At 36.4% G+C, this 15,417-nt stretch overlaps 1 protein-coding gene across 7 annotated transcripts in view; it reads right to left on the bottom strand.

Annotated features, from left to right (window-relative positions):
* Positions 1-15,417, bottom strand: part of LOC120429861 (very low-density lipoprotein receptor-like) — a 373,714-nt gene that overhangs the window by 122,530 nt on the left and 235,767 nt on the right. For 6 of the 7 annotated variants that reach the window (XR_008212404.1, XM_052709697.1, XM_052709693.1 and 3 more), the window contains exon 3: positions 8,941-9,063. The exons of the other annotated variant lie outside the window; for it this stretch is intronic. Coding sequence is in view for 5 of the 6 variants with exons in the window: in XM_052709693.1 (XP_052565653.1) it covers positions 8,941-9,063 (123 nt within the window). In the remaining variant the exon portion in view is untranslated. The remainder of the gene's footprint in view (positions 1-8,940; positions 9,064-15,417) is intronic. 7 annotated transcript variants of the gene reach the window in all.

Here is a 15,417-nt window from a genome sequence, read left to right as displayed (position 1 = left end):
TAACTGGATATTCTGGCATCTTCTCACGGTCACTGGAAACGGTCGTGAATAGACCTAAGGGTTCCCAATTGGTGTGAAAAAGTTCAATTCATAGAAAAATTGTGGATTAAAATTTTGATGTTTAGTCAATTCTCTGACATCAGGAATAATTGTTTGAACATGCTCGTAATTTTTTATTCAGTCGGAAAACATTATTTTTCTTGAAAATGTATCATTTTTAACCACATGACCACCACTAATTCTGGCTCGATGTCGCCATCATGTGAACGCAGCCGGACCCTAAGATGACAGTTTTCGTGAGTTGCGCGTATACACCGACAGATGGCCAGTGGGCCTACTCGGAGTTCGCCCATTAAATACGCAATTCGAAATTTACATGGAAAACCTTTTTTTCGTGACGGCATTCGCGGCACGCTCACTTCATTTGTTCTAAACTAATATTTGAACGTGGCGTAACCCTAAAGAAGTTTTTTTAAGAAAATGATTCCAGACTGCTTATTTTGTCGTTTTAAACCGAAACATAGCTAAAATTATATTTATTTCAACTATTCGATATTTTCAAAAGTTTGGCTAGATAATAACGAAGGCCGCCATCTTAGGCCCACTGGGCCCACAAAAAGGGGTACGCTCAGTTTGTATGAGAGCTGTCAACATGCTCCCGGGTTGTGTGAACGCGTGCTCCGTTTGTTTGTCAACAAAGCTGCAGCTGGATGGTAAGACGAAGTGCGGGGGGAGAGGTTCCACAAAAAATGGCACAAAAATGTCCTTACTGTGTTACGGAAATGGTAAACAAAAAAAAACGGACAAAAAGTTATTTTGTCTATACACAGAGAAAAATGTGTTCCGAAAACCGTGAAAATGGGAATCGCGAACAAAGCACGTTTATGAAACATGAATATTTTTTTTTGCAAAATTGAATAAATAACGCTGTGAATATGATTTGGTACCCCAGTCTTTTCAAATAGTCTATTCATGGAAATGTGGATACTCTCATAAATTAATCCTTTGCACATCCCTGTCCACTAACTCCATCTAATTACACACAATTGATGGGTATTGTGTGCGTGGTCGTGGTTCAGAAGGATGCTTTTGCCATAATGAGCTTGCACCAGATCCATCACACCGCTGAGTCTCGTCGTCGTCGTCTGGTTGAAGGACGTGACTCGGCGAAACAACTAAACTCTCCCGCCGCTTCTTGGCTTCGTCGGTGGGATTTGTGCAACAACACGCCGTGGCAAATTAGTTAGTCATATTAGTGCGGTATTGGCATCATTGCGGCGGCGAAGGTATCGTGCGTCTCCATCGGATCGATCAATTTACGGAGAAGCTCGGAGTGCCCCAGGTCAGTGTCGTCCCTTGTGCTTGTCTTGTTAGATATTAATTAAATTCAAGATGCGTGGGAGGCACAGCAAAAAAAAATCAACAAAGTTTGATCAAAATGTCTGAATTTTTAAAAACTTCGAAATTGTTTGAATTTTTGCATTATTTTAGTTTAAGAATTAAATTTAATTATAAACAAATTTTGAACAGTCCTCTTCGTACCGAGGAAGGATCCAACAACCGAGCAACACAATTTGATACAAGCAAACGGGCCCTCGGGGCCAAAACAGTCGTCAACGTTGCGGGACAACAACGGCCGGGACACGACGCGCCGGAATATTTCGGCTAGAGCCTAATTTATTCGATTAGTGGTTTTGCAGAGTACGCGAACACATGTGTGCGTTTGCGTTCGCGTCTGTCTGGCTGTGTTTTGTAAATGTTTGCGTCTGACGGTGCGGATACACGTGTCAGTTTGCGGATTAAGGTAATTTAATGAATACGCTGGAAATTGGTTGAACGACTATAAACTCGTAATAAACTCGAAGTAATTAGTAGATGGGGGTGGCAAATTTATTGCTGATTCCTGGGGAAATCGCAATCGTTTACGGCACGGAGTCGCGAGTTCACTTTGGGGTGAAATATTGCGAGTGCAGATTTAATTATGCTCTCTCAGTTTAACTAAAATGCCGAATAGTTGTTTGTCAATGTAATCGAGACTTAATTTGGACATGCTCAATTTAACATTTATTCAATCTAGAAAACAAAGAGAACTATCAATTGCCTAAAATCAGACAATATAAATTTGTATGTCAAACATTAACACCATTGCTTGATTGAGTTATCAAAAACTCAATACCTTTGTTTATAATCCGGGACAAACATATTTTTGAATATATTAATTATACGGTTTTTATTTTTTTGATTCATCTGGCATACTTCAAATATTTTTAAAATTTGTGCCAAAGATTCTTCTCTTTTGTTTTTTTTCGACTTTTCGAACTTTTCCCATTATCAAACATGTAATTTTTCATAATTATTCCCTGCATATGAGTTTTCATACACAGAAAAAAAAATGGTAATATCACATCTGGGAAGGGAAAAAGGGTAGTTTTACCTCTGAAAATGTGTAATTTTACCACTAATATGGTGTAACGACGATTATTCAGTCTAAATTGGGGCTGAATTACATCATAAAAGATTACAATTTTTTACTGTGTACAATAATAATGTTGTCATACAGAAAGGGGCATTTATTTTAAATTAAATGATTCTTTCTTGAGAAAAGAATATCAGAATTGTCAAGCTTAATTAGGCTTTTTTCAGATAATAAAAGTCACGTTATCAAAAAGACATGAATTTTAGGGAGCCATAATATTAAAAACAGAGCACGAGTAACTTACTTTTCGATTGAAAAAATTTGATTTTACTTCCAAAATAAAATATATCAACTTTTTTACCCGGTCTTGATATTTTAGGGGGAAATTTGGCAACACTTTTAATATATATATATTTTTTTCATATCCAAAAATGAGATTTTCTCAAAATGACTATTTTGCTTGGTTCAATTGGTTCAATCGAAAATTCTTTTTAGAGTGTTACATTTTTTTTAAAGTTCTAAGCAACTACAATTTTGTCGAAGACACCAAATCGATCAGAAAATCTGTTCTAAAGGTACAGATTTTTTGATATTTTAATAGCATTTTTATCCCATGTAGACCCATATTGGCCCAATAATCAAAATTGTCTAAACTTGTCTAATTTTGACAAGTGTGTGCTGATAGTTCCTGTTCATCAACGGAGGGGCAACCATGGGTGGTCCACAGCGATGGAATAATCTTCATCAAAAGAAAATCATTGAATGTTCATCGAGAGAAAAAATCCAAAGGGAGCATGCTCTCCTCTCTCGCGCACGAAAGATCGGTAAAAAGAATCTTAAAAAAATCATCATCTTGATTATTCAGCGGAACATCTTTTTCACAACTAAACTTGCAAGTGTAACGTGTGTAAACAAAGTGAAAAAAATAATTTTAAGTGGTGCTGACAAGGAAATTCATAAAAAAAATCATCAGCAAATTGATTTTCTGAGAGAAATTCGGGAGCGGTTAAAAATTACTAAAATTACTAAAATTGTTATAAAATATCGCATTTTTGAAAATACAAAAAAGCCTTGAAATTTTGTAAAATCTATCGACGTTTTAAATGTTAACATTGAATTTTTACAAATTAAACGCATTTTGTGATTTTTTTTTATAAATAAAATCAAAATTACACGTCATCGTTTGGTACCAAAATTGCAAGTAATAAAAATGTAGGGTTTTGAAAAATACGGAACTTTGTAAAAATTTTGCTATTAGCATTAAAAATGCTCTTTATTTTTTTATAGATGTTATAGAAAGAAATCATAGAAATCTGAAAATTTTGTTGTTTTGTGAAAATTCAAGCATTTCACACTAAAAACATTAATGTCGTGAGAATCTAAAGTATGTTTCACGTAATTTGGTACCAATATTTGCAAATAATCAAAATTTTAGTATTGTAATTTGACAAAAATAAAAGATTTTCGCTATCTTCGACAATACTTTTTTTCAATTTAACGCCGTTCATTAACTATTTTTTTACAGGCTTCTGAAAGTAAAAGAATTTGATTACAAATAACTGAGGCTAGTGAAATTTAACAATTTTGCGGACAGCGTGAAATTGGGAAATTCCCGCAAAATTCCGTGAAATTTAAAGTTTTTCTTATTCAAAAAATAGCAACAACAAAAATTAGCAAATATTTTATCCGCAAAAAAAAAATGAATTGGAAAAACGTGATTTTTGAACTCTTGGAGATATTCATTAGCAAACAAAAGAACTGTAAAAAAACATACAAACAAAACATTGCAGTTTGGCCAAAGCAAATTTCACTGCAAGTTTTGTCAAAATTGTAAACATTTTCGTCATTTAAAATGAGTACAATCGATTGCAGAACATGCGTGTTTAGTTAAATTACATACATTTTTTTCCAAATTTTGGTTTGGGTATTGAAATTGCGGTTACAAAGCTGTTACAAGAAATAAAACATTTATTCAGCAATTCCCCACGAAACCAGCATGATTCGAAAAAAAGTTCTCCGATCTTAATTGAAGTACGCAACTTTTGGTACCATAACATGTATAGGCCATCGCTGAAATTTTGAAGTTATCGCAGTTTTAGTGAAAAAAGCCGTTTTTTACCGTTTTCGTCATTTTCCCATTTTTGCGCGCGGCGCGTCGAAATTTTTTGCGTCAAATTTTTTTATATGTTATGTAAAACTTTCCGAGGAATCTGAAAAAATATTTTCAGACATAGGCTCTTTGGTCCCGAGGCCTTCAAAACAGCATTGTAAGTTTTCATACGACCTTTTTAAATATTTAGCTAGATTTTTGGATCTTCTTGCTATTTTCTCAAATAGCCACATTAATCACTTTTCTTTTGTGAAAATTCAAGCATTTCACACTAAAAACATTAATGTCGTGAGAATCTAAGTATGTTTCACGTAATTTGGTACCAATATTTGCAAATAATCAAAATTTTAGTATTGTAATTTAACAAAAATAAAAGATTTTCGCTATCTTCGACAATACTTTTTTTCAATTTAACGCCGTTCATTAACTATTTTTTTACAGGCTTCTGAAAGTAAAAGAATTTGATTACAAATAACTGAGGCTAGTGAAATTTAACAATTTTGCGGACAGCAAAAAAAAAAAAAAGTGGTTTTTGCGAAAATCGACGAAAATTGCCATTTTCGGACCACCCTAACACGGCGTAGGTCACCCTAAGGGCCAAAAAAAAAAAGGGTCGAAAAAATTCGAGCCCGATCGAAAAACTTTTTTTTTCGAATCATGCTGTTTTCGTGGGGAATTGCTGTATTATACGTTTTTTTGAAACAAAATGAAGCTTCGTTTCAAATTTGATATTTCTTGTTTTTCGATAATGCAATGATTAGAGGATGGAATCGGGATACAGAATGAAATAATTTAATTATGCTGTTTGAAGGATCGGGAAATCGACCATTTTTGGACCTCTTGATTCCCGGGAAATTTGGTCGAGACTCTTAGGAAATTTTAATTTTATAAATATCGAAGCAAAGTTATATAAACTAAACAGAAAATTTTGTGGAAAATTCTAAATTGTTTTGAACATTGGATGCTCAATGCTCGATGTTCCAGTTTGAATAAACCAATTCTTCTCTAATCTTCTTATTCAGAAAGTTTAAATTTTGAATTCCAATAATTATAATTAAGAGAAGCCAAAAAATGTCAATGAGTCATTTTGTGTTTCACATCAACCTCAATATTAAATTATATTTTGGTGAAAAAAAAACTTTGGCAACCTTTGTAAAGTTATTGTCCGCCAATTGTGAATCTTCGGGTTTTTTTCTTATAACTGTAAATATTTTTTCAATTAATATTTACAAAACAAGTTTAAATTGTTGTTTGAGTCGTTATTTATCATATTGCAAAAATCACATTTTAAACTAAAATTCCCAGTCAGTCCCAGAGTTCCAAAAGCTCAAAAAACAATCTTGTATTTAGAAAAAAAAATCGTAAGGTAGATATAATTCCTCTAAATCAGCTATTTAATTAGCGTTTTAAAGAATTATTTAGAATCACTTATAAGTAAATTCATTAAAAAACTTATTTTTCACACCAATTATTGCCACTATTGGCATAGTCAAACAAAATAACACCCGGTTCCCGGGATTTCCCGGGCAATGGCCAATTTCAACTCTCGATTCCCGGGAAATTGAAAATCTCGAAAATCGTCACCCACTACGTGTAATTTAAATTGAATTACCATTTAATTTCATAGGTAAAATTCCAAAATAAAATCTAAATGTTTTTTGGTTTCCTCAAAATAAATTGAGTTGGTTTTCGAAATATTATTTTAATTCCGAAAAAACAACTACAAATAAAATTTTCTGGAGTATTTGAGATTTCTCCATGAAATTCCAACGAAATTCAATGATTTGGTATGATATATCCGCTAAAACTTGACATTTTCAGCGTGAATAATCACTAAGCGCAATGATAACAAATAGATAATCAAAGATTTGTTTGAATTTTAGTGTAAAATGTGGTGGTTCTCAACAAAATAGATCTTTTTTTCTTTAATTTAAATTTTTGTATTTTTTAACCCGATTGAAACATTTTTGGTGCCTTCGGTATGCCCAGATAAGCCATTTAGTTTGCCCATATAATTTTCCATACAAGTTTGGCAGCTATCCATCCATATGTGTTTTAGGGAACATAAAATGCCACCTTTTTAGAAGTTTCCAGAATGTACAAAAATCATTGACCAAGTATGAATTTTTAAATCAATACTGATTTTTTCAAAGAATCGAAATATTGGTCGAAATAAAATTCATTTTTATTTTTTGATGAAAAATTGAATTTGCAATCCAAAAGTACGATGTGAAATTTTGATTAAGTGCACCGTTTTCAAGTTGTAGTCATTATTGGGTAATTTTTTTGAAAATAGTCGCAGTTATTCATATTTGAAATTCGTGCCCATGTTTGCACCAAAAAAGTTTAAGCCGGATTATAAAATACAAAAAAAAACATCGAATGACCGGAGAATTGCTCAACTATTAAAATATAAGTATTTTCTAAAATTCTCGGAAAAATGATACGTTATTTGTGAACGGCACTTAACTTTAAATGAGTCGGTTATCAGCAGCATTAATGATTGTTATTTGATAAAAATAAAAGATTTTCTGTCGTTATTGTCGGACCATGTAGTAATCGACGTGGATTTTGTAGTTTAACAGCGTTGACAAATTTCGAAACAAGTTATAACTATGATTATGATAACAATAAAAAATATAATTGTTGGAACTAGTTTACTGATAATAAATCGATAAGAATTTTTTGTTATACAATGAAATCTTATAAACAAAAAATGTTTTCCTTTTTTAACTGATCAAACAATAAATATAATTCCCATGTTTATAAAAACAACATGCATTGAGTTGAGAAGTTATTATAAGTTCAATGGGTAATTCTCCGCCAACTCACACAGCAGTTGCCCCGACCCCTCTTCGATTTGCGTGAAACTTTGTCCTAAGGGGTAACTTTTGTCCCTGATCACGAATCCGAGGTCCGTTTTTTGATATCTCGTGACGGAGGGGCGATACGACCCCTTCCATTTTTGAACATGCGAAAAAAGAGGTGTTTTTCAATAATTTGCAGCCTGAAACGGTGATGAGATAGAAATTTGGTGTCAAAGGGACTTTTATGTAAAATTAGACGCCCGATTTGATGGCGTACTCAGAATTCCGAATAAACGTATTTTTCATCGAAAAAAACACTAAAAAAGTTTTAAAAATTCTCCCATTTTCCGTTACTCGACTGTAAAAAATTTTGGAACATGTCATTTTATGGGAAATTTAATGTTCTTTTCGAATCTACATTGTCCCAGAAGGGTCATTTTTTCATTTAGAACAAAATTTTTCATTTTAAAATTTCGTGTTTTTTCTAACTTTGCAGGGTTATTTTTTAGAGTGTAACAATGTTCTACAAAGTTGTAGAACAGACAATTACAAAATTTTTGATATATATACATAAGGGGTTTGCTTATAAACATCACAAGTTATCACGATTTTACGAAAAAAAGTTTTAAAAAAGTTGGTCGTCATCGATCATGGCCGTTCATGGTCACCCGCGACAGACACGGACGACGAAACAAAGAGAAACGCAAAAAGTAACTTTTTCAAAATTTTTTTTTCGTAAAATCGCGATAACTTGTGATGTTTATAAGCAAACCCCTTATGTCTATATATCAAAATTTTTGTAATTGTCTGCTCTACAACTTTGTAGAACATTGTTACACTCTAAAAAATAACCCTGCAAAGTTAGAAAAAACACGAAATTTTAAAATAAAAAATTTTGTTCTAAATGAAAAAATGACCCTTCTGGGACAATGTAGATTCGAAAAGTACATTAAATTTCCCATAAAATGACATGTTCCAAAATTTTTTACAGTCAAGTAACGGAAAATGGGAGAATTTTTAAAACTTTTTTAGTGTTTTTTTCGATGAAAAATACGTTTTTTCGGAATTCTGAGTACGCCATCAAATCGGGCGTCTAATTTTACATAAAAGTCCCTTTGACACCAAATTTCTATCTCATCACCGTTTCAGGCTGCAAATTATTGAAAAACACCTCTTTTTTCGCATGTTCAAAAATGGAAGGGGTCGTACCGCCCCTCCGTCACGAGATATCAAAAAACGGACCTCGAATTCGTGATCAGGGACAAAAGTTACCCCTTAGGACAAAGTTTCACGCAAATCGAAGAGGGGTCGGGGCAACTTTTCCCGATTTCGTGTGAGTTGGTAGAGAATTACCCCAATGTGTTTCATGTTTAATGTAATATGGCTAAATGAGTTGATCTGGTTGCAATGATAACAACACTAATGTTTTTTTCTCTCTAAATACCTAACAATTTTAAAGAGAGTATTACTTTGAATAAAATCCCAGTTGAAGTATGTTAAAAAGAAAAACAAAACATAATTTTTAAGTTAACCCCTAAGGAATTGTGATATCCCCCGATTGATCCAACCATACAGAGTAAAATATAACCAAATTTTGCAATACTCACTGCACGACATCTCGTCCGAGCCGTCCGGGCAGTCCCGGTTCTGGTCGCACATCCAGGCCAGCGGGATGCAGGTTCCGGTCGCGCTGCGGCACGTAAACTCCTCCGACGAGCACACCTTGGACTCTGTGTAGGAAAAAGGTTGTGGAAGAAAAAAGTTTCAAAGATACCCGGATGAGATCATTTTTTTTATTCGTTTGTCTGTGGTGTTAGTTGGCGAGCAAATAATTACAGTTAGTGCAATGAAGGCAACCGAAAGCATGCGGAATAATAATAAATTAATAATTAGAGGAAGTTACGACACCTGCACAATGCAAACACACAAATTTAATTTAACACCAACGGACAGTTGTTTGAGCGTGAGGTTAATGCGGAAATGTGATAATGGTTAATTATAACGCTCGGGAAAAGCGAAATTGCCCCCCAGTTTTTTCGCCGCGGTGTGTGTGTGCCAATAACATTTAATATCATCAGACATTATGCATTTTTAAACTGGGGGTGGAGAACTTTTCCGGACGCACTGATCCGGATATTTGGAGCGGGACCTTGGTTTGGGGGCGAAAACCAGGCATAAAAATACGACTTTTAATTAAAATAAACTACAGCTAAGAGGAGGTGGTGCGGGAGTTCGCCACCAGATGGTGCGCAGCAGCGGTTGGAAAGTGGAAAAGTCGAACAAGGAGAAAAAAAAGCAATATCGATTAATGAACAGCAAGAAACGTAACCTCAAACATATTGTTCACGAGTGAAATGGGGGTAAATCGTCGTGAATGGGAAAAATGCCACCTAATAAAAAGCTTGACATGCATATTTTATCCAAATTCCAGACAAATCGAGAAAGGACTGCTGCTGCCGGAACGACAAACGGTTGTTGGGAAGGCGAATAAAACACGCTGTCGGGTAAATCCCGAGATAAAAAGGTTGCATTCCGTGGACACCGGTATCGGAATGAGAGACACGGAAAGTTTGCGGAATTGGATTTTTTTAAACCCACCAGAAACGGCTAAGAGTAAAACGACCTCGATTTTGTCTGAGAGCATTCTCAATTAATCGAGTGATCATGGCCGAAGCTGTAAAGGCAATGTTTACAGTGTTGTTTTGTTTTGGTTGATTCACAATTTTAAAATGAACTTGAGAGTAAAATGCTCTTAGTTGTACCCTCACTGTACCTTTTTACTCTCAGTCTAAGAGCCATTTCCTCTCACAATTTTGATGATACTTTATGAAGTACAAAATCCCTTCAAGTTCATGTTCAGCTTCCGTTCTCCAGTGGAACAGCAAACCATCTTCACGATGCAGAGAATTTAATTTACACCTCAAACAGGAACACCTTCGCACACATCGCCGTACGTGTGACTAAGTGGATAAGGAAAAAGGATTTCCCGGGCATCAGTGACACACGGAAGACCCCCCCCCCCTCCCACACATGTTGAAAAAATAACCTCATTTCTGTCTAAGCTGCTCCTCGTTTTGCGCGGGGTCCCTTGAAAGGTTTCCTGGCCCCGGATTTTTTACACATTCAAAAAAAAAAAAAGAAACAAAAAGGGATGTGAATATTTGATCAGAGGTATGGCTTCCCGGTGAGGGCGACCCAAAAGGTTTTTTTTTTATTTTTGCTGTTGCTTCTGGAGGCTGTGACATGGCAAGATGAACTTTCGCTACACGGAGTGACCAAAAAATGGCAAAAATTTGCGGTGTGAAGGGAAAAGGGGAGGGAAAAAACGAGTGAAGTGGAGGGAAACTTTATGTGGGAAATTTTCACTGAATATTTGAGTACAAAGTCAATCAAAATTAAACATAAAGTTGCGAAGGTTAATAAGATATTTATTTTATCAGAAAGCAGAGAAGATCAGCATAATCAAAAATTAGTTATTACATAAGAGTAACTCTGCGCCAACTCACACCCCGAGCATAAGTAAATAACCTTTGTCTTTTAATTTTTGTATTTTGTAATCCGGCTGAAACTTTTTTGGTGCCTTCGGTATGGCCAAAGAAGCCATTTTGCATCATTAATTTGTCCATATCCATTAGTTTTTCCATACAAATTTGCCAGCTGTCCATACAAAAATTATACATGAAAATTCAAAAGTCTGTATCTTCTGAAGGAATTTTTTGTATCGATTTGGTGTCTTCAGCAAAGTTGTAGGTATAGATAAGGACTACACTGAAAAAATATGATACACGGTAAAAAAAATGGTGATTTTTAATTTCATTTTTTGTCACTTAAACTTGATTTGCAAAAATTACTATTTTTAATTTTTTTTAATTTTTTGATAAGTTTTAGAGGACATCAAAGCCAACTTTTCAGAAATTTCCAGGTTGTGCAAAAAAATCTTTGAGCGAGTTATGATTTTTTGAACCAATGCCATTTTATTAAAAAAAAGTCGAAAAATTGGTCGCAAACATTTCTCAACATCATTAAACCGAATTTGGAAACAAAAAGTACTGAAGCAAAATTTTGATAAAGTGACCGTTTCCAAGTTATAACTAGTTTTAGGTAACTTTTTTGAAAAGAGTCGCAGTTATTCATTTTTTTATATTAAAAAACTAACTTAATCCACCTATGTGGTTGGAGCCTTCCTCACTTATTACCAACAATGGATGATATGATGGAATTGTACAAAAATTTCATCTATTTTTAAGATCCGGAATAAAAAAGTACATAAATATCACTTAAGTGGATATATCTCGAGACAGGGTTGCCAGATCTTCAATGTTTTGGACTCATGGGAAAGGTCCTTTGATAACCTAACCAACGATGGGTTGGATGGTGGATCCGGACATAGTTTACATACATTTAAGTGAGATCCGGCTTCCAAAAAGTACATCAATATCACTTAAGTTGGGATATCTCGAGACAGGGTTGCCAGATCTTCAATGTTTTGGACTCGTTGGAAAGGTCTTTTGATAACCTAACCAACGATGGTTCGGATGGTGGATCCGGACATAGTTTACATACATTTAAGTGAGATCCGGCTTCCAAAAAGTACATCAATATCACTTAAGTGGGGATATCTCGAGACAGGGTTGCCAGATCTTCAATGTTTTGAACTCGTTGGAAAGGTATTTTGATAACCTAACCAACGATGGGTCGTATGGTGGATCCGGACATAGTTTACATACATTTAAGTGAGATCCGGCTTCCAAAAAGTACATCAATATCACTTAAGTGGGGATATCTCGAGACAGGGTTGCCAGATCTTCAATGTTTTGAACTCGTTGGAAAGGTCATTTGATAACCTAACCAACGATGGGTCGTATGGTGGATCCGGACATAGTTTACATACATTTAAGTGTGATCCGGCTTCCAAAAAGTACATCAATATCACTTAAGTGGGGATATCTCGAGACAGGGTTGCCAGATTTTCAATGTTTTAGGCTCGTTGGAAAGGTCTTCTGATAACCTAACCATACATTTAAGTGAGATCCGGCTTCCAAAAAGTACATAAATATCACTTAAGTGGATATATCTCGAGACAGGGTTGCCAGATCTTCAATGTTTTGGACTCATGGGAAAGGTCCTTTGATAACCTAACCAACGATGGGTTGGATGGTGGATCCGGACATAGTTTACATACATTTAAGTGAGATCCGGATATATGTGAAAACACATTTTTATACATAACTTTTGAACTACATATCGAAACTTCAATCTGTATAAAACTCGATCTATGGGACCCTAAACCAAGTCGAATGCATTAGGTTCGGGTCAAATCGGTTCAGCCAGTGCCGAGAAACATGAGTTAGTTTGTTGTTCACATACTTACATACACACACACATACACACAGACATTTGTTCAGTTTTCGATTCTGAGTCGATATGTATACATGAAGATGGGTCTACGACGTTTTTATGCAAAGTTTATTTTTAGAGCAGGATTATAGCCTTACCTCAGTGAGGAATGCAAAAAGACCGATTTCGTAGAGAATTGCTCAGAAACAAACAACGCGCATATTCGAATTGACGGCGTTTACTGTGTTAGTGCAGACGAAACGAGTGCCGCTTCACTCCCTTTCTGAGCATTTGCTTGTGTGAGTGGCATCGACAGGCTGAAAAGCTGAAGCGTCCGATCAGGTCGGTGGCCGCTTGCGAATCGTGGTAGCTCACGATTGATTATCCGCGCTGAGTTGCACCACTTAGTTGGTTGCTTCGCTGTTTACGATGAACATTGTAAGATATCGAATCAATATCGACTGTCGAGCATGCAACCGGGTTCACTTTCATAACCACGATCAGTTTTCGTTAGGCTTTTGTGGAACAGTGGCTCCGAGTGGGATCTCGTCCTCACACCCGAGATCTTTGCGTCAACCTTGCGGGCTCGTTTCCTTACTTGCACTCGGTGAACTGCAAGTTCCACGATGAAAACAACCACCGAGGACAGGTACAACAACCAAACAACCTCCCAGAGGGCACTTCGATGTATCGATAAATTAGTTTTGTCCGATTGGGTTGATGTCTTCTGAACATTTATTACGTGATAATCTTCGTCAACTGTTTTTCGAGTATGATACGCTAATATTCCTGTTTCCGGGGCGAATTCTGGTCCCAGCGCTCCAAGATCGTTGGGTAAAATAACATTTGAAATTGGATCATTTATCGCTGCCATCATAAACTTTCCCCTTCGTTGATTGTAGTTAGCCACCGTTTTGGATATAAAATTTGCTAGATCGCAGCTAATCACGTAGGCGTAACGTTTTGATTTCAAATTTACCTTGGTGAAATTGGCAAGAACTAGGCGTTTTTGAATTATGGGATGCACAATCGTTGCTAGATATGGTTTGAAATCCTGGTGAGCCATTACTAGTATGTCGGAATCGACGAATTCTTTCACCGTTTGATAACATTTGATCTCGCTTGAGACCGTTTTGAATGCCATCTGATATGTATTGAATGTGTTGAGCAGGTTATGCAAAACGATTCCGTACAAAATTATGATCCAGAGCTCTCGGCGATTGAAGTGAGATTTTCGACCTTTGCAACCGACCATGAAGAGAAACGTATCGCTCAGACTTACTTTTCCATAGCTTGGGAGAAACCGTCGAAGAATGGCACAGCTCACCAGTAAGGTCAATATGAGAAGCTTGATTCTTATCTTGATAGCCCACAAATTCACTAGACTTACTGTGCATGGTGCTAAAAGACACATGGTTATGAAGTGAAGTATTATGTGCTCCGGAGCATCGGAACTGTTCAGATCATTTGTGATATTTGCGTTTTTAGTATCCATGGCGCAAGCCAGCAACTGAACACCAAACAAACCCCACAGACCGCCAGTAATTCCGATTACTTTACCTTCCAGTGCTATTCTACCTCCAAAAGCTTGTTTGAAAGCACCCAATCAAGTCGTAATTAGACACTCCTCTGCAACAGCAGCAGTGCCAGAATAATGCAATTACGAACAAAGTGCAGTTCAGACATAGTCGCTTCCATTAGTCTCTGAATGAGTAAGCTTGTGTGTGTGTGTGTGTGTGTACTAATACCTCCGGCGGTGGTCTCGTCTGGTTTATTTCCGTCCATCCGGGAAATTGCAATGCGAATCGGCAGTGTTGCCAGCCAGCCGGGGGCGCCAAACGAACGGACAGGCTGATCAGCATTGTAAATCGTCATTACACGCCTGGATGGTAGGCAACCCGGGTTTGTACGATTGCCCGTTCTCACAGCTCAGCACTTTTTCTCTCGCGCTCTCTTCCGGCTCCTGTTTCCAGCACCAGGATGCTAATGAGGTGCATCTCATTTTACTCTCGTTTCTCGAACACAACTCTGCTCAGAACTGACCTTAACGAGGTTGGACTAGCCCTGGTGGGGAATTGTTTTATTCAAGAGTTGTTAAAGTGGATATTGTGTCACGCTCTGTTGGGTCAACAGTAAGACGCTGTCTGCTTGACAGTTTCAACACCTAACCCGATACAAACTCAAACAATTGAGGTTTCACTGTACTCAAGCTCCATTTGTACGAAAAGCGTTACTGAAAGCTGCAAAAAACCCTGCTTAATTACGAGTCCATAAAACTGCCACTTATTCCACGGTTGTCCGACGGAAAGGTACTTCCGGTTTACTTTACGCTTAACTCTCCTTCCCTTTTGCTCATTTGAACCAACTTCTCTATTGCTCACATTCCGGGCGAAACTTTTAACCACCCGCCTCCCCCCCTCGAACAAACTGAAATATAATAAAGATAATCAGGAAGCATGTCGTCATTAAAAGTTGGGAATGCTTCGCGCGAGCCAACGGAAAAAGTTTTTCGCCCTCCGGATCGCGCGACCTGTGGTAACAGCATTTGTGTCTGAGCATTGTTGATGTGTGTCCTTTCAGCTTTTCACAGGTGAATGCGCTTACTTGCGCAGGACAAAGTTTTTTTTTGTGGAACTTTTCCTGGTTGGGTTGATGGGATTGTCATTTAAGGCGCCATGTTGTAGTAGAGATTTTAGACAAATATGTCAATCTAGTTGGGCTTTGCTGTTGGGAAATCACAATTTTTT

Source organism: Culex pipiens, chromosome 3 (assembly GCF_016801865.2).
Source record: "Culex pipiens pallens isolate TS chromosome 3, TS_CPP_V2, whole genome shotgun sequence".
In the NCBI taxonomy this organism is placed as follows: Eukaryota; Metazoa; Arthropoda; class Insecta; order Diptera; family Culicidae; genus Culex; species Culex pipiens.
Note: the sequence above shows the minus strand (reverse complement) of the source record. Positions and strands in the feature narration are given on the sequence as shown.